Source organism: Triturus cristatus, chromosome 8 (assembly GCF_964204655.1).
Source record: "Triturus cristatus chromosome 8, aTriCri1.1, whole genome shotgun sequence".
Classification (NCBI taxonomy): Eukaryota; Metazoa; Chordata; class Amphibia; order Caudata; family Salamandridae; genus Triturus; species Triturus cristatus.
Window position 1 is genome coordinate 759,087,012 of NC_140591.1, and position 18,018 is coordinate 759,105,029.

An 18,018-nucleotide genomic window follows, 5' to 3' on the forward strand; every position below is an offset into this window, starting at 1 on the left:
CCCTTTTCCTCCTTTGTTGAATTGAAGGCTGCTGGAAAAAGAAAGGGCAGTGGTTTAAACAGAAATCAAATGCGGCCTGCACAGTGTCTTGATCAACAGTGGGCTAAACTCAAAAGGCTTTGCCTTAACGGATCAGAAACAGGTTAATGTGCTTGAAGTTGTGGACCTGACAAAGCCCCCATTCATTACACCCTCCTACCGTTTCCTTGTCACACACATTCCACCATCAGGCTTGGTTTACAAGACATAATTGTATGTTTAAAATTTTAAGCTGCCATGTGTTCTGCAACTGAACAGTGTAAGCAAACTCAACTTTTTGGTTCTGATAGGTGCAAAAGTTTTACGATCGCTACATAGGCAAGGTGCATACCCTAGAAGCTCCGATCCCTTGCAATAAGTCACTTTTAAAAATACTAGAGAACTAGAAGACCTGCCTAAACCATTGAGCATACATACCAGAATTTGCATCATTTCATCCACACTACTACTAATTAATCGTCTGCAGTTACCTTTTTAATCACATGTGACTCACAACCGACTGGTTCAGAAGAGCTTTAAAGCAGCTAAGCAGCGTGAAAGCTTTAGAAGCCCAAATACAATTAAATTCAACTGTATTAGTGAAATGCCATCTGCATGGGAGTCCTGTTTAAACCTTATTTGCTCATTTATTGTCAACCTAACGGAATTGTACTGCAGTGACAGTGTGGCTTGTAGGGCTTTGAGTTCCAACATTTATTTTCTGTACTCCAAGAGTAAAGCATAAAAAACATGGTGACATTTGTTTTCATTCACCACTAATTAAGTGCCATGAAAATGTATTTTGTTTATTCTAAAACGTTTCAGCATGAAGAAGTTGCCATTTTGTTCAAGCATTTCATTCTCCTCTCTGCAAGTGCCTATATAGCAATGAAATCATATGACGGGTAGTGCTGATCTTAATTCTGCTTGCTTTTTAGGAGTTGGCAAGCTGATTCTGTTGATAGTGGCTGCAGCAATTGCACTCAACCTCCTCTTCCTTATTCTGAAATCTGCTGTGGGGACTTGAGCCAGAGACATGTTTTTGCAGGGCCTGAAGAGCAGTCAGTTTCTAGGAAGAATCCTATGCCACCAATGCGGGTATGTAGAAAATAGTTTGGTTGTCATCTTTATAAACTTTATTTCAAGTATTTATAGGGCTGGGGTGCAGCTGCTGTCTTGTAATTTTGTTATTTAGCCTATACATATACATTATGAGACAGAAATGACAAAATTACCATTAATCTGTTTCAGATTATCAAGACGATGTTTATCCTGCGATCTAATGGTTTTGCTTGGATTGTTAGAAGTTCTTTTCCAATTTGAAAATTGTTGCTGTTGGCTACTGGTGTGTAGCTAAAAAGGCTATGATGGAGAAAGATGGATCACACACACACTCTCGCACCTATTGATTTTATGGCCGTATATTGGCTATTATTAGACCGCACAGTTATCTTGCCCTCTTCTCTAGCACAACATACCTACATGAGTGTGAAAAATGGTGTAAGCCCCCAATATGCTCCCACTGCAATTTCTGTGATATTGTAACCTGTTTGCAGCATGTGCCTCTGTAGATCACGGACTGTGCACACTTCTGCCAGGTAGCGTTGTTTCAAATTGTTACTGATCTTTGAAAATGAGTCTGCAGTTTATAATGCTGTAGATTCACATGCTTTGTATGCTCCTTCCATCTAGTGTTGTGTGGATGTTGCAAGTTGTTCTACCCTAGACTTTTTTTTCTGCAGGGAATAATACATAGATGTGGAGATGTAAAACTGTGAACTCTATGTGTACTGATAAATTGAATATCTATTCAGTGAGATAGTGAAAATGCTGAAATATATACATACCATATGACTGTACAACAGCGGTTTGTTTTTTTAAAAAAAAACTGGTACTTCCCTTAATAGCTTTGTACTGTATGTTATAGATTCATGTGATCCACCCAGCTTCCCCATGGTACAGACCTCCACTTCACCAAACCTTCCATCCCCGATGGAAGGAAAAAGCAATGTGTAGAGTGACCCAAAATGAGGGGCTTTGTGTGTTCTCCGTTGACATCATGAGTGTCTTTCGTAGGCACAATCTTGGCCATTACCCAAAATGTTTTGAAGCAAACCGCTTTCTGTTCAATGCTCAGCCATTGGTATGAAGGATGCTGATCAGTATGTGGGTATGTTGGCATTATTAGGATGCAGATAGTTTGCTACTATTACATAACTTGTTTCATAAAGCCATTTGAGAGAGATCTTGATAAGTCCATTAAGCCTCTCCTTACAATTTTGCTCTCAGTCCCAACACGACCTCAGAGGATGTGAACTCCGTGGTTGTTTGAATAAGATCACAGTAGGGTTATTGGGAGGCAATTGGTCTTGAGCCTATTCTATCCATCTACTCCTTGAGAAAGTCCAGGGCTTTAGAGATGGGAATGTCTGGAACCTGGGAGCTGCGGTAGAGCTTCAGTTATCCATGTTTGACGGGCGTGTAATGCCTGTGCTGTTGATGTATGGTCATAAGTGAGTGCAGATGTGTATTGAAAACAAAGCGAACCGGGGTAGAATTGAAATATTTGGCAGCACAGGCCAGGTCTACAAAATTAAAACACCCAAGGCACCCTTTATAAATATGGAGCACTGTCCATTTTTGAGCAAAGGCGCACATTTAAAAGAGTGCGCCAGACATGCATTTTAAAGGTGTAACAGGCACATTGGGGCAGTGCACCGTACAACAGTTAATGCAATTCACTCAGCACAGATGCGAGTTTGCGTCTTCCCTGGGGCAATTGCATTAGTGAAAGGCACGCTGGCTGTTTGAAGCAGCTGATCTGACTTTCACTGTATAGATAGCAAGCTGTCCTGTGCTTAAACAGAACAGATATCACCCTGCAGTCAGGTGCTGTGAGTAACTGCACCAGCCTCCAGGATGCTGTTTGTAGTTCTCCCCTTTCCCTTCAAGGGTCATCTTCAGAGAGCACTCTAACTGTGGGCCGCCTATTTGTGGTACACAGCAAGTGCAGTGAGTCTATCGACAGCTCCTTTCCATCTGTGCCCACGTCTGTAATAGGACATAGGTGCAGAGGCAATGTGCTAAATCATTTGCAAAGGGCCACACCTCATGCACGAGGGAACGCCCCCCTTAAGGTTGTGCCAGCTCACATGTAGCACCAGCATAATCTGTATTGTAGAATAGTCTGCGCAACATCCCCGGCCTCCCATTGCACGTGCCCGTTCCGCGCTAGTGCAATGGGCATTTTGTGTAAAACAGCCCCCAAGGTAGCTTCTACAAGCAGGATATCTAGCCCTGTTGACAGCAGGCGTGAAATATAACTTATCTGTTGCAGAACTGCATGTTTTTATCGTCCCTAACAGCAAAGCTTATAAGGCGGTATTTTTTCTCTCGCATATCTCTCCAGATGTTACATGGCAATATTTATGTGATCAAAAAGTGCGGTAATACTACACCAGTTATAATCCTAATTTGGTCATACAGACCTGGTTGATATCAAATTGGGCTTATCACAGAACTCGGACTGAGTCCATTTATTTGTTTCCTATATGTTATGGCTAGGCTAAACATTTGTGTTAGTGGCTCTTAATACTACATCACAAGGCCTCCCCACTAAATCGTAGTAGCATTACAGGTTAAATATCTAACATATAGGTTCCCAAAAATACATGCAATCATCAGTCTGTCAGAATAAAAGTCAGTGTAAGATGATTTTGGAAAAAAATCATAAAACCTTATACTCCTCATAAAAATAATTGTTTATACAACACTTTTAAAATGCAAAGAAAAACTGTCCTCCTAGTTAAAAAAAAAAAAAAAAAAAAACCTAGGGCATCAACCTTTCCAGCCTGCTTGTTGCAAAAGCTAACAATCCCTATCCAGGAAAAAAAGAATCCTGCTTTTAACTCTTTTCCAAAGTTTTTCTATATAGTATATTCCTTCTAGACTAGGCCCTTGCCTTACTCTTTCCCAAGCATGGCCTTCTACAAGCAGCATATTGATCATCCATTCCATGATTATTGTAGCTTGCCTCCCCACAAAAGGCACTTGTTGGATATCAATGCAAGCACACTTAAATTACATTGGATTTTGCAAACCCCACAGCTGCCTGTGTATTGTCTTTCACCCCGTCCCTTACTTCCACCAAAAACACACTGCATCTCGATGTAATGCTTATCTAAGGAGTCTAAATTCTAGTATTAAAGGTACTTGAAAACAGTCTTCTGCTATAAAAAATGTTTAACTCTTTCTCCCCCTCTTCTCTTTAATCTGGGGAGCATGTTTGATTAGATACAACAAACGGTGAATGCTTGTAGGGTAAGAAGGGAGATGAATGCCTCCTTGCAAGTTTCAAATGCCATGGCTTTAAAACCAGAACTTTTCACATGTTTTTATATGTGGGTCCATGTAGAGACAAATGTACCCCATCAAATCAAGGAATAAACTTTTCAGCGACCAAGGTATAATGTGGTTATTTTATGTCGTTCTGATCTTGAAATTAGAGGCCTGCCTTATTGTAGGGTAACTGTATCTAAATAGGTTTGTCGTTCAATCAGTTGCCACAAATGAAATATAATGTAAAAAAAAAAAGCCTTATTCTGGTGATTTCTCTTCAGCCTTACTTCCGATCTGTACCATGTGAAATAAACATGGCTCGAGCTCCATAGTCAAAAACAGAATTAAGTTCAACAATGTTTAAGTACCAGTGTTTAGTCACATATATTGAGGTATTCTGGAACAGTGCTCGACACCAGGGTGGACCCTGTAATAAAGACGGTTCTCTCAAAACATGTCTTGGTAGAAGTAAAATACATTCTGACGGCCTGCAACCTGACTATTGACTTAAATCTTTTTGGCATGGTCTTTGCTCAGTTAGTCTTTGTACCCTTTTCTTGTTAGTTGTCAAGATCCTAACGTTTCTCCGTCCCGCTCCTCCCCATTTCCGACCACTTCTAAATCCACATACAGTAGGTTTTCTTCAGACTTTCCTTGTAAATAACCAAGATTGGTTTATCCTCATGCTGTTACTTTCCCTCATTCCCGACAGTCTTATTTTACTCTTCAGCACTTCTCTTTCCCACCTTTTTTTCTCAAACTTTACACCCATTGTCTCTGCAAAATCTTTTGTGTCTTTCAAACCCTGCAATCTTCTGTGTCATCAAACCTATGTTTGTAGTTGCTTGTAACCCACCCTTTATATGCCCATCTTTCCAACCTTTTCATTCATGGCACCTTATTCACCATTGTCCACCCCCACATTAAGACTGGGGTAGTCATTCCCTGCTTAAACTCTCAATTCCCCTGAAGCAGAATGATATTAACCTGCATGATAAGTTCCCCAGGTTTGAGAGACCTCGATGCAAGGTTAAAAAACTAAATGCCCTGGTCAAAGAGCGTGCACACACCCCAACAGTGAAGGGGTTAGTGGGTTCTCAGCTTAACCTTAGTGTCTCCCTCCTGCCTTTCTCAAGGTCATGGATGAAGCTTATGTTCACTCCATCTTGTGCACTCCATTCTCATTCCTATGTTCTTTCGGAACTACTATAATTCCTATTCCACGCTGTTTGTTATTTTCTTAATTTCACATTTTCCCAGGGGTGTTCTTTACAGTGACCATACCTGTAGAGCCTGAGGTTTCGAGCTGACAAGCAGTAGAGATCGAAGTCAAAGGTCAACAATTAATGAGCATTAAACTTGTGATAGCACATTGCCTGAAACTACCAGTGGAGGTGAGCGATCAGACCCTAGATAAGGCAGGTAATAAAGCTTCTTATAACAAAGCTCAAAAAATTCAATTAATCCTAAAGCAAATTCTTTTATTAATTGTACATTTTGGCCGAAAGTGAGTGGTGGTAAAGTTACCACAATGATACTGTAAAATAAATACACATATTTGTTACTTTTTTAACTCTTTTAGATCTGTGCAGATAATCTGTATCTTTTCTTTTAATATTTCCTGTAGGTGGATAAGGAGACCAACACAGATGACTTATTTCCTGAAGATGTTGGCCTTCTTCCCAAAGAGAGAACCAGCCGCAGGTCACGTGGTTCTCCTTTTGTTCGCAGTAGTACTATTGCCCGTTCGCAGACTTTCACGCCTGGAGCACGAAGTCAGTATGTTTGCAGAGTAAGTATAAACTCGTATTTAAATAACACTTTCAAATAGAAATGTCTTCAGACACTTCTGAAAGGGATGTCTTCCGTGAAGTAAAGGAGAGGACTGGCAGTCTTTTCCACTGTGTAGCTGCAGAAAAGGAGCCCCCTCCCTTTCAGAAGAGGCAAAATACTTTGACCAGTCTTCCTGATACAGCTGTTCGGGCACTCATGGAATACAGTTGTGATGTAAGATAAAGGTGCCAAAAACAAATGGAGAAAACCATTGGGTCAGAGTAACAGTGTGCACTTATAGAAAGTATGGAAATGGTCACCGGAGCCCAAAATGATGGGGAACGGTAGTGAGGATCCAACCATAAAAGAAGAGGTGATATTGGGAGCATCTTGTCTAATATTCAAGCACTAAGCATTTATATCTTTTGTTTCTGATGGATACTTCTAACTGCATATTCCTCACCTTGTGGCTACCCCAATACCGGATCTGGAGATTTTTCTCAGTATTGCTCCTGGGCAACAGCAGGTGGTGTTGTGTGGCTCCATGTCTACTTCGTCTCACCCCAGAAGTGATCCTGGAACCACCCATGTGAACCAACCCTGTGCGCTGATGACAGTTTCTTTCCATGTATTTGGACGTGGATCCGGAGCTCGCTCCCAAACTTTCTTGGCTTTTGACAATTAATTTCTCAAAATAGTTTTCACAGTGTGCAAAGGAACATGTCCCCTCCCAAAAAAATACATGGTTTGAGCCTTAATGGGGCTGTCACAAGCAGGTGTATGTGACAGACCCTCATGAGGTAGGTCTCTGGTGTCTAGGACCTCCCACGACTCCAAGGTTTGTGAAGATTGAGCCTGAATGAATCTCCAGGCAATCCAGGACCGAGAAGCCAAACTTTGTCACTGGACAGTATCGGAAGGTGCGTATACCTGTTCCTGGTTGTAGTCAAGGGTGCGGATACACTTCTGTTCTCACAGCCATCCTTCAAAAGATTTTCTGCACACTTCAAGTCTACAGGTAAGGCTTAATCGAAGGAATAAACTCAAGAATATTGAAGCAGGATTCTTCGTCAGGCTGCTTTTGAACAGAGAAAGCACTACAGACATTAAGGTTCTCTCGGTCTCTGTCCCTTTCTGAGGAATAGATTCCAAGCGTTACATGATTTTCAGGGTCCACCTGCAGTGTTTCAACAGATAGAGGCTTTCAAAGAAAACTTGTTGCAAATATTTGGCACTCTTCCAGCTCCCTATGGCATGCCTCAAGGCTCCAAGGATCTCAGGAGGCCTCCAGTCTGATAACCGTTAACTGATTAATCGTTGATGCTGTCTGTGCTTCATGACCCCATTGTGTGGTCTGTACTGACTCCAGGGCTGACACCTAACCTATGCCGGTCCCATTTCACATTGACTCCACCAATGGACTCAGTTGTTTTGTCCAACTCAAAGATGATTCCGACACAACCTTGACTGAAGTCGGGTCCCCCACAAGCTTTTACCTTACCCAGTCCAAGCTCACTCTGGTTCCAACCTCACTCTGATTCCAACAGAATGCTGTCTTTACCTAGGAGTTGCCCATAGGCACTCCAAAACCTCTTTGGTTCAGACTCATAACATAGTCAGCATGGTCTAGAGGACTATAATGGCGATAACTTTGAAGATGCATCCCATTATTACGATTATATCAATTTATACATAGACCTTCAAGAGGCCTGTGGACACTGGGTTGAGTCCCCCTCATGCCCCCTCCCTAACGGTCCTTCCACAGTAGAATCAACCGCCTTTGCTGTGATTGTCTTGCTTGCAGCCAAAGTTCTGGACTTACAGCTCTGGTCTTTTGGGGTCTAAACTGATGTCGTTACTGAAGTTCTACAGCTCGGGCATGGTACCACAGAACCATTCTTCGCTGTAACAAAGCCCTGATGGATACACTAATAGGGACTTGAGTCAAAACTTGTACTTGCTTGCTGGTAAATGCGGAGTAGCTACAGGACACAGACCTGGTCCAGGGGACCCACCCTTTCTCACTCAACACCTGAGAGTTTGGTGGTTCAGGCGTCCACAACTACACTGAACTCAAACTCATATCCTACCACACCTCCTGATAGGGAATCAAAATATATGGAAGCATTTAAGAGAAGAGGGCGTTTTCCTCAGCTAGTCTCACCTTTCATTCAATGTTGCCTTTTAGGCAGGATACTCACATGTGTTGTGTGACATGGTTGACGAGCTATTGCTGACTCCTTGATGAATATCACGGCACTTTAGCTCAAATAATTCAGGATGGTCAAGATGCAGAAAAGTCTGTCATCCACTTTGACCTGGACACTGCTGGCTGTTACAGCAAGACACCTGGTGCTTCAACGCCATTTGTGGATGAGATAGATCCATGGGTTTTGCTGGTGACATCCAAGCATCCATTTGACAGCACCTGTTTCTTTGGAGATAAAGCGCTTCGAAGATGGCCTGTTTGAACCGTGAGGCAGTATCCACAGATATGTCACCCCTTTTGAGACTTCAACAGTTGTTTTAGCTCCATAACCGCACCTAGGCCCATCGTCCAAGCAACAGACCCCTCCGATTCTTCCGATTCCGGGGATCCAGCCAATAACATCCAGGCCCTCTTGGGCGGTGTGCTGGCCAGCCCCCTACTTGTGCACTGCATATACAACCAGAAGAGAATGCAATACACCTACAGTGGTGGCTACTCGACCGGAAGTGGAGATGCGGCAGAACACTCTCCCTATACCACCCATTGCTGATGTTGGTGACAAATGCGTCCCTGCTGGGATGGGTAGGCCACCAGTTAGAGGTGGAAATAAGAGGAGCCATCTCAGTGACTCCAGATTGGGCCAGGAGAGTGCGATACCCAGAACTTAGGGTCTTGACAATCTAGCCTCCAATCAACCTGCAGCTTTAGGAGGATTTTCTGTTGCAGCAGATTGGCAGAAGCCTGCACTTGTGTCTGCGCAATATGCGCATCCATGCGTGAAGATTGAGCAGTGACATTTGACTGCTTTTTACATCCCTCCCAAACTCGCGGCTGTCATTCTCGCAGCTAGGTATCCATCTACAAAATGGGTTTGCGTTGTATGCTGTGATAAGTTTTTTGCCTGGTGTAGTCCCCCCTCCTCCCCCTACTGATCCATTGCAAGCAAAGCTTTTTTGTGCTGTCTTTAGCCCAACAAGAAGGTTGTCTGCGCTTTTGTCCATTTTGTGTTTGCTTGCCCAGCAGTTCTTATTTAAATCACCTGATGTGATGTGTTTTCTTAAAGGTTTACTACGTATGTTCCCACCCAAATCTTTTGTGTACCCATTTAAGCCAATGCACATGTGTCCTCTGCGCCTCCTGACTCTTAAAATAGTCTTTCTCATTGGGAGAATTTCAGTGCATAACATGAGAGAACTACAAGTGTTTTCTGCTCAGCCTCCGCACACCACCTTTTTCCCAGGCAAACTGGTGGTGTTGAATCCCACAGTGGCATTTCTGCCAACGGTTGTGACCCGCTTTCATGTCGGTGATCATTCACTCTTGCGGCATTCTTTGCTTCCTCTCTCACCTCAAAAGAGGAAGAGAGATTCCACCACTTGAGCCCCAAAAGAGCCTTGAGTTTTACATCTGTTGTACCAAGGACCATGGGGTGGACCATCTGCTCTTTGTCGGGTTCTCTGGGGCAAAGAAGGGTAAGGCAGTGCAGAAAAGGTAAACATTGAGGTGGATAGTCCTCTGTGTTATGAACTGCTATACACTGGCAAAAAATCAGCATCCAGAGGGTCTGAGGGCTCATTGGCCCAGAGTTAAGACCGCTGCCACTGTATTTGAACTTTGAGTGCCTGTTCTGAACATCTGTAAGATAGGGATGTGGACGTCACTCCACATGTTCACAATTACTACTGCCTCAGTGGCTAGATCTCGCAGGAAGGCACTTTGCCCACTCTGTTCTGCAGGACCTTTTGATTTGAGCCATTTCACAGACCCACCACCTTGGGAGCTACAGCTTTGATAGCTATTCAGAAGATCTTTCTGGTGGCACTCTAAGTGCAGATTCCTCCCAAGGTGAGGCTTGTTGGTTTTGGCAACCCCAACAAGGAGCATAACATGACAGATGTCAAATTAATATGGCCCCATAAATGTAGTTCCCAGAACACGTAGAGAAACTGGGACATAAGCAGTTATGATCCCTGAATAAAACAGTCTGATTGCAAATTAACACCAAAGCAGTCCAAAATGAGATGTTTTTTGTGTTGTCCCAAAGAGTGAATGGTTAACCTAAACCTGAAAGGTTTCCCTACTGGTTCTCCCTACTGCACTGAAAATCCCAACTCTGAATGGAAAATCGTTGATCTGACATGATTTATCTGGAAATGAAGTGTGTGCAGATGATCCCTGGGTTGGTAGGTACTGCATAGGCAGTACCTACCGACTTGTTGGTGGCCTCCAAACTGAAGGATCATGTAGTGACTGGTCTCTTACTGGAGCCTGAACTGGTCCTGTCATTCCTTTCTGTGGTCTTGCAAGAGGCTGGGCAGAACAGAAATCTAAAAAAGAAAACCTCCAGCAGCAAGTCCTTTCTCCTTGCAAATTCCCACAGAAAAACTCTGACTCTTATCCATTTCAATTTACAGTGATGTTGCAGTCTGAAGAGGCCTGAAAAGGAAAGAACCAGTAGATGTTGTGTTCACCTAAACTGATGAATTCAGCTTTCTGAAGTATCTGCACATTTTCATCCCATCACTTGGTATATTTCACGGATCGTTAATTTTTAAAGTTACCAGGCTTTCCTCACTTCTACCCCTGGATTAAGCTATGATTTGGGCCTTTATTCTAAATTTCTTCGGCAGTCTGCATTGATTGCAGGCCTTTGAAGCTCAAAGGAACTTCTCGCCAGTCCTTTGTTTTAGTAACTGTGAAGTTGGCTCTAATTATACCTATGAGCTTGACCTTCGTTTCCCCCTGCTGGCAGGCTCAGAGTTGCACATTAGACAAGGGAATCTGCCTTACAGCTGTACTGTAAAGTTTGAAAGCTTCATGTGACATGCCCCCTAGTTACTATTCGTCTTTGAGGGGAGTAGTTTTTAATTACCTGGCACAAACAGAAAACCCTGTGAACAAAGGCCCTTATCCTACCGATCCTTATAAATCTGTCCTACCTGGCTTTGCCACTGTGCGGAGGCTCTGGTAGGGGTTAGTGGGTCTGTGTTGGTAGGCGCTGACCTGTAGTTTGGCTGGGATTTCCTTTGTCACTGTCACATAATGCCATTAGGAAGCAGACACCAACTCGCTCTCTACATCAGTACTGCACAGGAGCCATGCCATGACTCCACCAGGACAGGTGTGACCTGCTAGCATCCTTTTACTATTTGGGCAATAGTGGTGTTGCACCCACCTCTCTTGTATCTAAAATGGTTGGGGCACTCCCTGGTGCAGGTGTGTCTGGGTGCTGGGGGAGGAAATAGGGCTTTCCAAGATGAAACACAAAACTGTGGCAATGACTCCTTCCCTGGCAAAGGAACTTGGCTCTACAAATGCCCAAATCTTAATCCCTTTTGTAAGTGAGCAAACACTACATATATTTCACCTGCAAGCTCTTATTGTATGTTCTGGTCATGACCTCACCTCTGTGCTGATGACACCTTGTGGTATAGAATAATACAGAGATGTGAATTGATAGTCTCTTGACAAGTCCTCAATCCTACGCACAAAGTTGAATAAGAGCAAGTCACTTTCTAAACAAAAAATAATTGTGCCACTGTTCTTCAGAAACGATTGAACTAGTCAGTTTAAAACCATTTCTTCACCTTAGATTCTAATAATATAAAATATAAAGGCTGCTGTTCAATCACACTATCTTCTAAAGTGTTAACCACTCTTTCGTGTACTTGCAAGTACGGAGCGATAGGGTTGGGAGGCTTGAACAAGGAAAGGCTATACCGTTAATAAATTGTCTGATCTTCCCCAGACATTGTCTCCCTGCTCCCAGAACACAGTAGTGAGTTTTTTTTCTTGCTTGGGAGCTTATCAGGTGTCCACCTTTTGGAGAGCACTAAAACATTTCTCCCTGGGAAATGGTGTCACTGCATGAATACTAGTCGCCGCAGTCACAGGATCTTAAGTGGCTTTAAGCACCCAATTTAAATTAAATTCCCCAGGGAAGAGAAATGAGACCCAGTGCCTTTGATTTAAAAGCAGTGTCCAGGGAACTTTTGATAATTAGTGCTCCCTCGCTGTTCTGGCCCTTTCTGCAGGGTTACCCCCACATTGTTGCCTTCCTTTGCTTAAACCAATTTTGTTGGCTTTAGGACTCTGCACACTTTACTCCTGCTATCCAGTGGTAAAATGTGCGCTCTTTTCCAAGCATGGTAAAATCAGCGTACACCTAATTGGCATATTTAATTTACTAGTCCATTGTATGTTGTACTAAGAGTACCCAGGGCCTATATAGTGAATGCTACTAGTGGACTGCAGCACTCATTGTACCACTCACTAAATTAACACTGTGAAACGAAGCATGTCTTAGGCCTGCCACTGCAGCCTGTAGTGCAGTTTTAAACTGCCATTCGACCTGGCAATATAAATCTTTTGCCATGCCTAAAGCTTCCTTTTTAAGACTTTATACGTCACCCCTAAGGTATGCTCTAAAGGTTCATAGCGCAGGGTACCTGGTATTTAAGAAGTAGGACATGTGTACTTAAGTTTTTCATGTCCTGGTAGTTAAAAACTACCAAAGCTGTTTTTCACTGTGACAAGGTTAGCCTCCATAGACACTGGTTCACTGTATTACATCTAATAAGTGATAACTTCTGTTTCGGAATAGCTAGGGAAATCCTTCTGTCACTCATTTTAATTGTAATTTTAAATCCTCTTTAATTGTAAAGTCGGATTTTAAATTACTTTTATGGAAATGCCACTTTTATAAAGTTAACATTTACTAGAGCGCTATGTTCTAGACAGGATGTGCACTACCATGTGCACTCAATTGTGAGTGTGTGTTAACAATTCATTGCCACTTAAATGTGCTTTGCTTGTTTGTACACAGTATAAACACGTTGTAAAACATAGGTTTCATAATATAATCAGAATTATCCGAACAATAAACCAAACAATAAACCAAATTTGAATCCTTCTTCTTGATGTGCTCTTCTTTATTAACACATCTAATTGAAAAGAAGTACCTGAGTCTAAGCTTCCTCATGAACTTGTAAAATTCAATCTCTGTGTTAAATGGTGTGGTATGAAATGTTGGCACAAAAGATGTTCCTTTGTTTAATACTGCAATCTGTGCCTTCGACAAAGTTACTGAAGAGATGTTAACTACTAGTGCTTTTTCTGCCTCCTGCCTGAGCTGGGTTGTTTTGCACTTTCCGCTACCTCAGCGGGTTTTGTGCTGCTTGGCTCGAGTGAAGATTGTGCTGTTGGTGGATTGTTGGCTGCTGGGCTGGTTTCTAAAAAAGAAACCTATGAACCTGAAGTAGATGGTGCTTCTGAGAGCGTGGGATCAATTGTAGGTGGCACTGGTGGTCTGTTCAAACGGGTGTCACTAAGAGAGACTATACTCTCTTCAGATGAGGCATCACCGGGTTTTCGGTACGTGTGTTTCTGAGCGTATACCTCCGCCCAGGAGTATACCTCATCGAGCTTATAATCAATAGTGTCTCGTCTGAACTTGCGTACCTTCCGCTCAAGAATCTCTTTTGTATAGAGGTCTAGTTTCTTGTTTATTGCTTCTAATGACGATGCCCAATCTTCACATGTCATACGTGTCTTTAGAGATTCTTGTAAATCATTTATTTCTTGCTCAAGACTAGCTAAAACCATGGAAAGTTCCTCAACTATTAGCAGGATTAAGTCTAAGGAGCACTTATTTAGAATAGAGTACCATTTGTCCATGAATTTTTTGTTCATCTTAAACAACATGGGTTTAAGTGGCAATCTCAACCCCCTCGGAATCCTGCTGGCCTTATGATATTGTACCAGGGTTGTGGCGTGCAGACGTTATTTAATTTCGTGTCTCATCAAGTATTCTAGTTGCTTCAGTTGGTGAACAACTGGACCTAGTGTAACATCAAAGGTACAAGCCTCCCGGATGAGACCATACCTTTCTTGTGCTTCTGTCGCACTGTAAGCTTTGGTATCAGCCTTGTTATCTGTAAGGTTCAAAATATCTTCAAATGACATGTTGTGGGAGTGCTACTATAAGCTGTTTGGGTAAAAAAGAACATTTACAATAAGGATAATGAAAGGTTGGCGTGCACTCAAAATAAACTAGTAAAACTACTTAACTAAATACACTATGGTTGTACTGGTTTGGTGTGCACTACCTGAGGTGGTTCTACCCTGCCACCTGGTAATGAAAACATTTACTAGAGCGCTATGTTCTAGACAGAATGTGCACTACCATGTGCACTCAATTGTGAGTGTGTGTTAACAATTCATTGCCACTTAAATGTGCTTTGCTTGCTTGTACACAGTATAAACACGTTGTAAAACATAGGTTTCATAATATAATCAGAATTATCCGAACAGAACTCAATAAACCAAAGTTGAATCCTTCTTGATGTGCTCTTCTTTATTAACACATCTAATTGAAAATCAAGTCCAAATTGTGAATCCAACAATCCATCTGGTAGAAAAAACTTTACTCAATCCCAATGCATTTCGGGTGATATCGTCACCCTTCTTCAGGGGAAATCTACAAATAAATTTAACAGAAGAATTCATCACATTCAAATATATCTCTGAATTTGTTTATCAATAGTGAAATCCAAATGGTAAAACTGACAAGGGGGGTGCCCTGGTTGTAATGGACCGTAATTTTTACGAGTTCAAGGTTAATGAGATGCTGTCAGATGAGTCGACATATTTACCACTCGGTTAGGATCCCACCTTTGAATTTCAAACAACTTTATTACACATACTGACACATGCCAAAGATATGGGATGGATCAATACTAAACTTTTGAATTCTTGTACACAAAATTTCCACGCAGGCCATTGGTATACATGCTACCAAGAATTTGCATGATCCCCCTTTTCGTCCCATAGTGTCAGGATGCAATTCTATCCATGAACCTCTAGGTCATTATCTAGATACATTTTTGCAACCCTTTGTACAATCAGGACCCACTTACGTTCAGGACACGACTCCCTTTTTAAAGTTACTGGATGAGCTCACTTTACTTCCTGGAGAATCAATATGGCGAAGTACAGTTGACGTAGTGTCCCTCTACACCTCCATACCCCATTCTGAGGGGATCGAGGCTATAGAGTGGGCACTACTACAACAGGGAAACATTCCAGCCAATAAAGTTTTCCTTCTTGAACTACTACAGTTCAGTCTTTTCCACAGCTACTTTAGGTGGAAGGAGAGATATTTCCTTCTAACTAATGGTACATCGATGGGTTTTGCGGGGGCACCCAGCTACACAAATATCTTTATGATGAAGTTTGAACAGGAGAACATATTGAATGATTCATCATGGACTGACCATCTCATCATATACCGGCGGCATATTGATATTTTCATTATGTGGCAAGGACAAAAACAAGACCTAGAGAGGAAGCTCAGTGAACTTAATGAATTTAATCCTAGGATCCAATTTACATATACTTTGGATAGCCGGTCCATATCCTATTTGGACGTAAATATTGAATTACAGGAATCCACTATCATAACTAAGGTTTTTAAGAAATCCGCTGACCGCAACAACACATTGTTGTATACCAGTTTTCATCCGGAATCTTTAAAAAGACACATTTTCTCAATTTTTGAGAATTAATCGCATTACTTCAGACCCGACTCAATTGACAGAAACTCTTGATAGCACCAAAAAAGATTTTTTGACACGAGGGTATCCACAACAGATAGTGGAAGAAGCGGCAGCTAGACTAGAGGGGTTCCCAAGATCAGTACTTCTAGAGAAGAGAACCAAAACACCTGAGAACAAAGAAGTCTTTGTTTCTATTTTCTCGACCCACTCACCTGCCATCAAGAAAATTATCCTGAATAGATGGGATTTATTGCAGACAGAACCAGACTTTGGCGATCTTTTCAAAGATCGCCCAATTTTCTCGTACAAACGATCACACAACCTTAAAGAACTACTTAAAAAACAGGACACACAAGTGACACAACAACATAAAGGCATGATGAGATGTTATAACTGCTCACACTGCTACGATGTTATTTTAGGTACTCACATAGCACACCCTTGGTCAGGGAAACCGATCAAACTTAATTTCTCAGCTAACTGTAACACTCAAAATGTTATTTATATGATACGATGCCCGTGTGGCCTGTATTATGTAGGAAAAACCGAAAGGCCTCTGCGCACTCGCATCACAGAACACAAAAGCAGAATCCGTACTAAAAATCTCAGTTCCCACTTGGCAAGTCACTGGGTAGATGCACATCGCACAACTTAGATTCAGTGTCATAGAAGTAGTTCAAGATCTAAAGGACAGGGACATGGTCAAACACATCATACAGAGGGAGACGTTCTGGATCAGGTACCTTGATACCATGCATCCCAAGGGACTGAATGATCGCATGGAATTCTCATGCTTCTTATAGAGCATGAGTTTCATGTTACAAACCAGCTTGTAGACCTAGATTGATTCGGTAGAACCACAATTTTGAGAGCTCCCAATAGCCCCTAGGTGCCCCTTATAATAAAATGCCACTACACATTCCTCAGTTTTAGTTTAGTGACATATACCCACAGTAGATGGTTAACTAGTCATTACCTGCCCCTAGATAAGCACGGGGTTCACAGTCATTAGACATTCTTCAATAACGAACACTGATTACTCATTTTAGTGATTAATTTTACTGCTCATTTGTGATTACCTTTAGTTTTATAATGTACAGCAACATGAACTTGTATGTATGAAGATTCTTCAAATTAATTGCAGTCACCTCTGTATAAGTATGTCTTAATAACAAATGTAGAATGCAAGCAGTCATAAACGCACTTGATCCTGTTCTTGTTAGCTATTCGTACAATGTATAGTACAGGGAGCTTACATGTATTTTCCAAAATTAACTGCAGATACCTCTCAACAAGTAATGTCACAATAGCGAATGTGGAGTGTAATTAGACACAAACTCATTGGATCGTGTTTATGTTTGCTATGTTTTTCAAACGTTTATGTATGCGGATTCATTAGACATGTGACCTTTTTGTAGTCGGATTCAATCACACAGACAAAGAGCTCATTCATTGTAAAATTTGAAGCAAAGTTTAATTATTCATGCCATAAGAGGGTCCTACTGATAGACATTCTTAAGTTTATGCTTTATGGAGGATGACGAATTAATTGTAGTGCAGTTAATTGTAAAGTATATTTATCACGGTAACAAGAGGAGAACTTTGATACACAATCTAAGGTTTATGTTCAATATAGGAACATTGATAACATCAATTACCCTCTTTATACACCTGTGGTTGGCTTTCTGTTTTCCCTCCAAGCACCTATATCAGAATAACTCAGATTTAGTCTCATCGTAAATTCAATATTACTAGCCGGCAACAGTCCGTTTCAATATGGCCGACACAAGAATCTATTAGGTGTTCATTCACCGTCCGTTATCGCTTTCACTAACACCAACGAGACTCACGTTCGAGCATTCTTTAATTGACACAACGCACGGGGCTTCTTTTCACCAGGGCGTTTACATGAGAACGGTAACCTTTTTCAGACTTCAAGTGAGTAATATTTGAGTTATGGCACACAATTGAGCCGTAACACTTTAAAATTCAGTAACATTAGTTACATTCGTGCATAACTTGTATTTTACAGAGATCACCGTACAGTCTCTTACGGTGCTTGGAACGCACAACATAGTTGGAGTTTGAAACGAGCGTAACATGATTGGGGTTCTCTGCCTTTTA

At 41.8% G+C, this 18,018-nt stretch overlaps 1 protein-coding gene across 3 annotated transcripts in view; it reads left to right on the top strand.

Annotated features, from left to right (window-relative positions):
* WWC3 (WWC family member 3) overlaps positions 1-18,018 on the top strand; it is a 457,878-nt gene that overhangs the window by 405,750 nt on the left and 34,110 nt on the right. For all 3 annotated transcript variants that reach the window (XM_085622192.1, XM_085622194.1, XM_085622193.1), the window contains 2 exons: positions 957-1,116; positions 5,984-6,148. In XM_085622192.1, the coding sequence (XP_085478318.1) occupies positions 957-1,116; positions 5,984-6,148 (325 nt within the window). The remainder of the gene's footprint in view (positions 1-956; positions 1,117-5,983; positions 6,149-18,018) is intronic.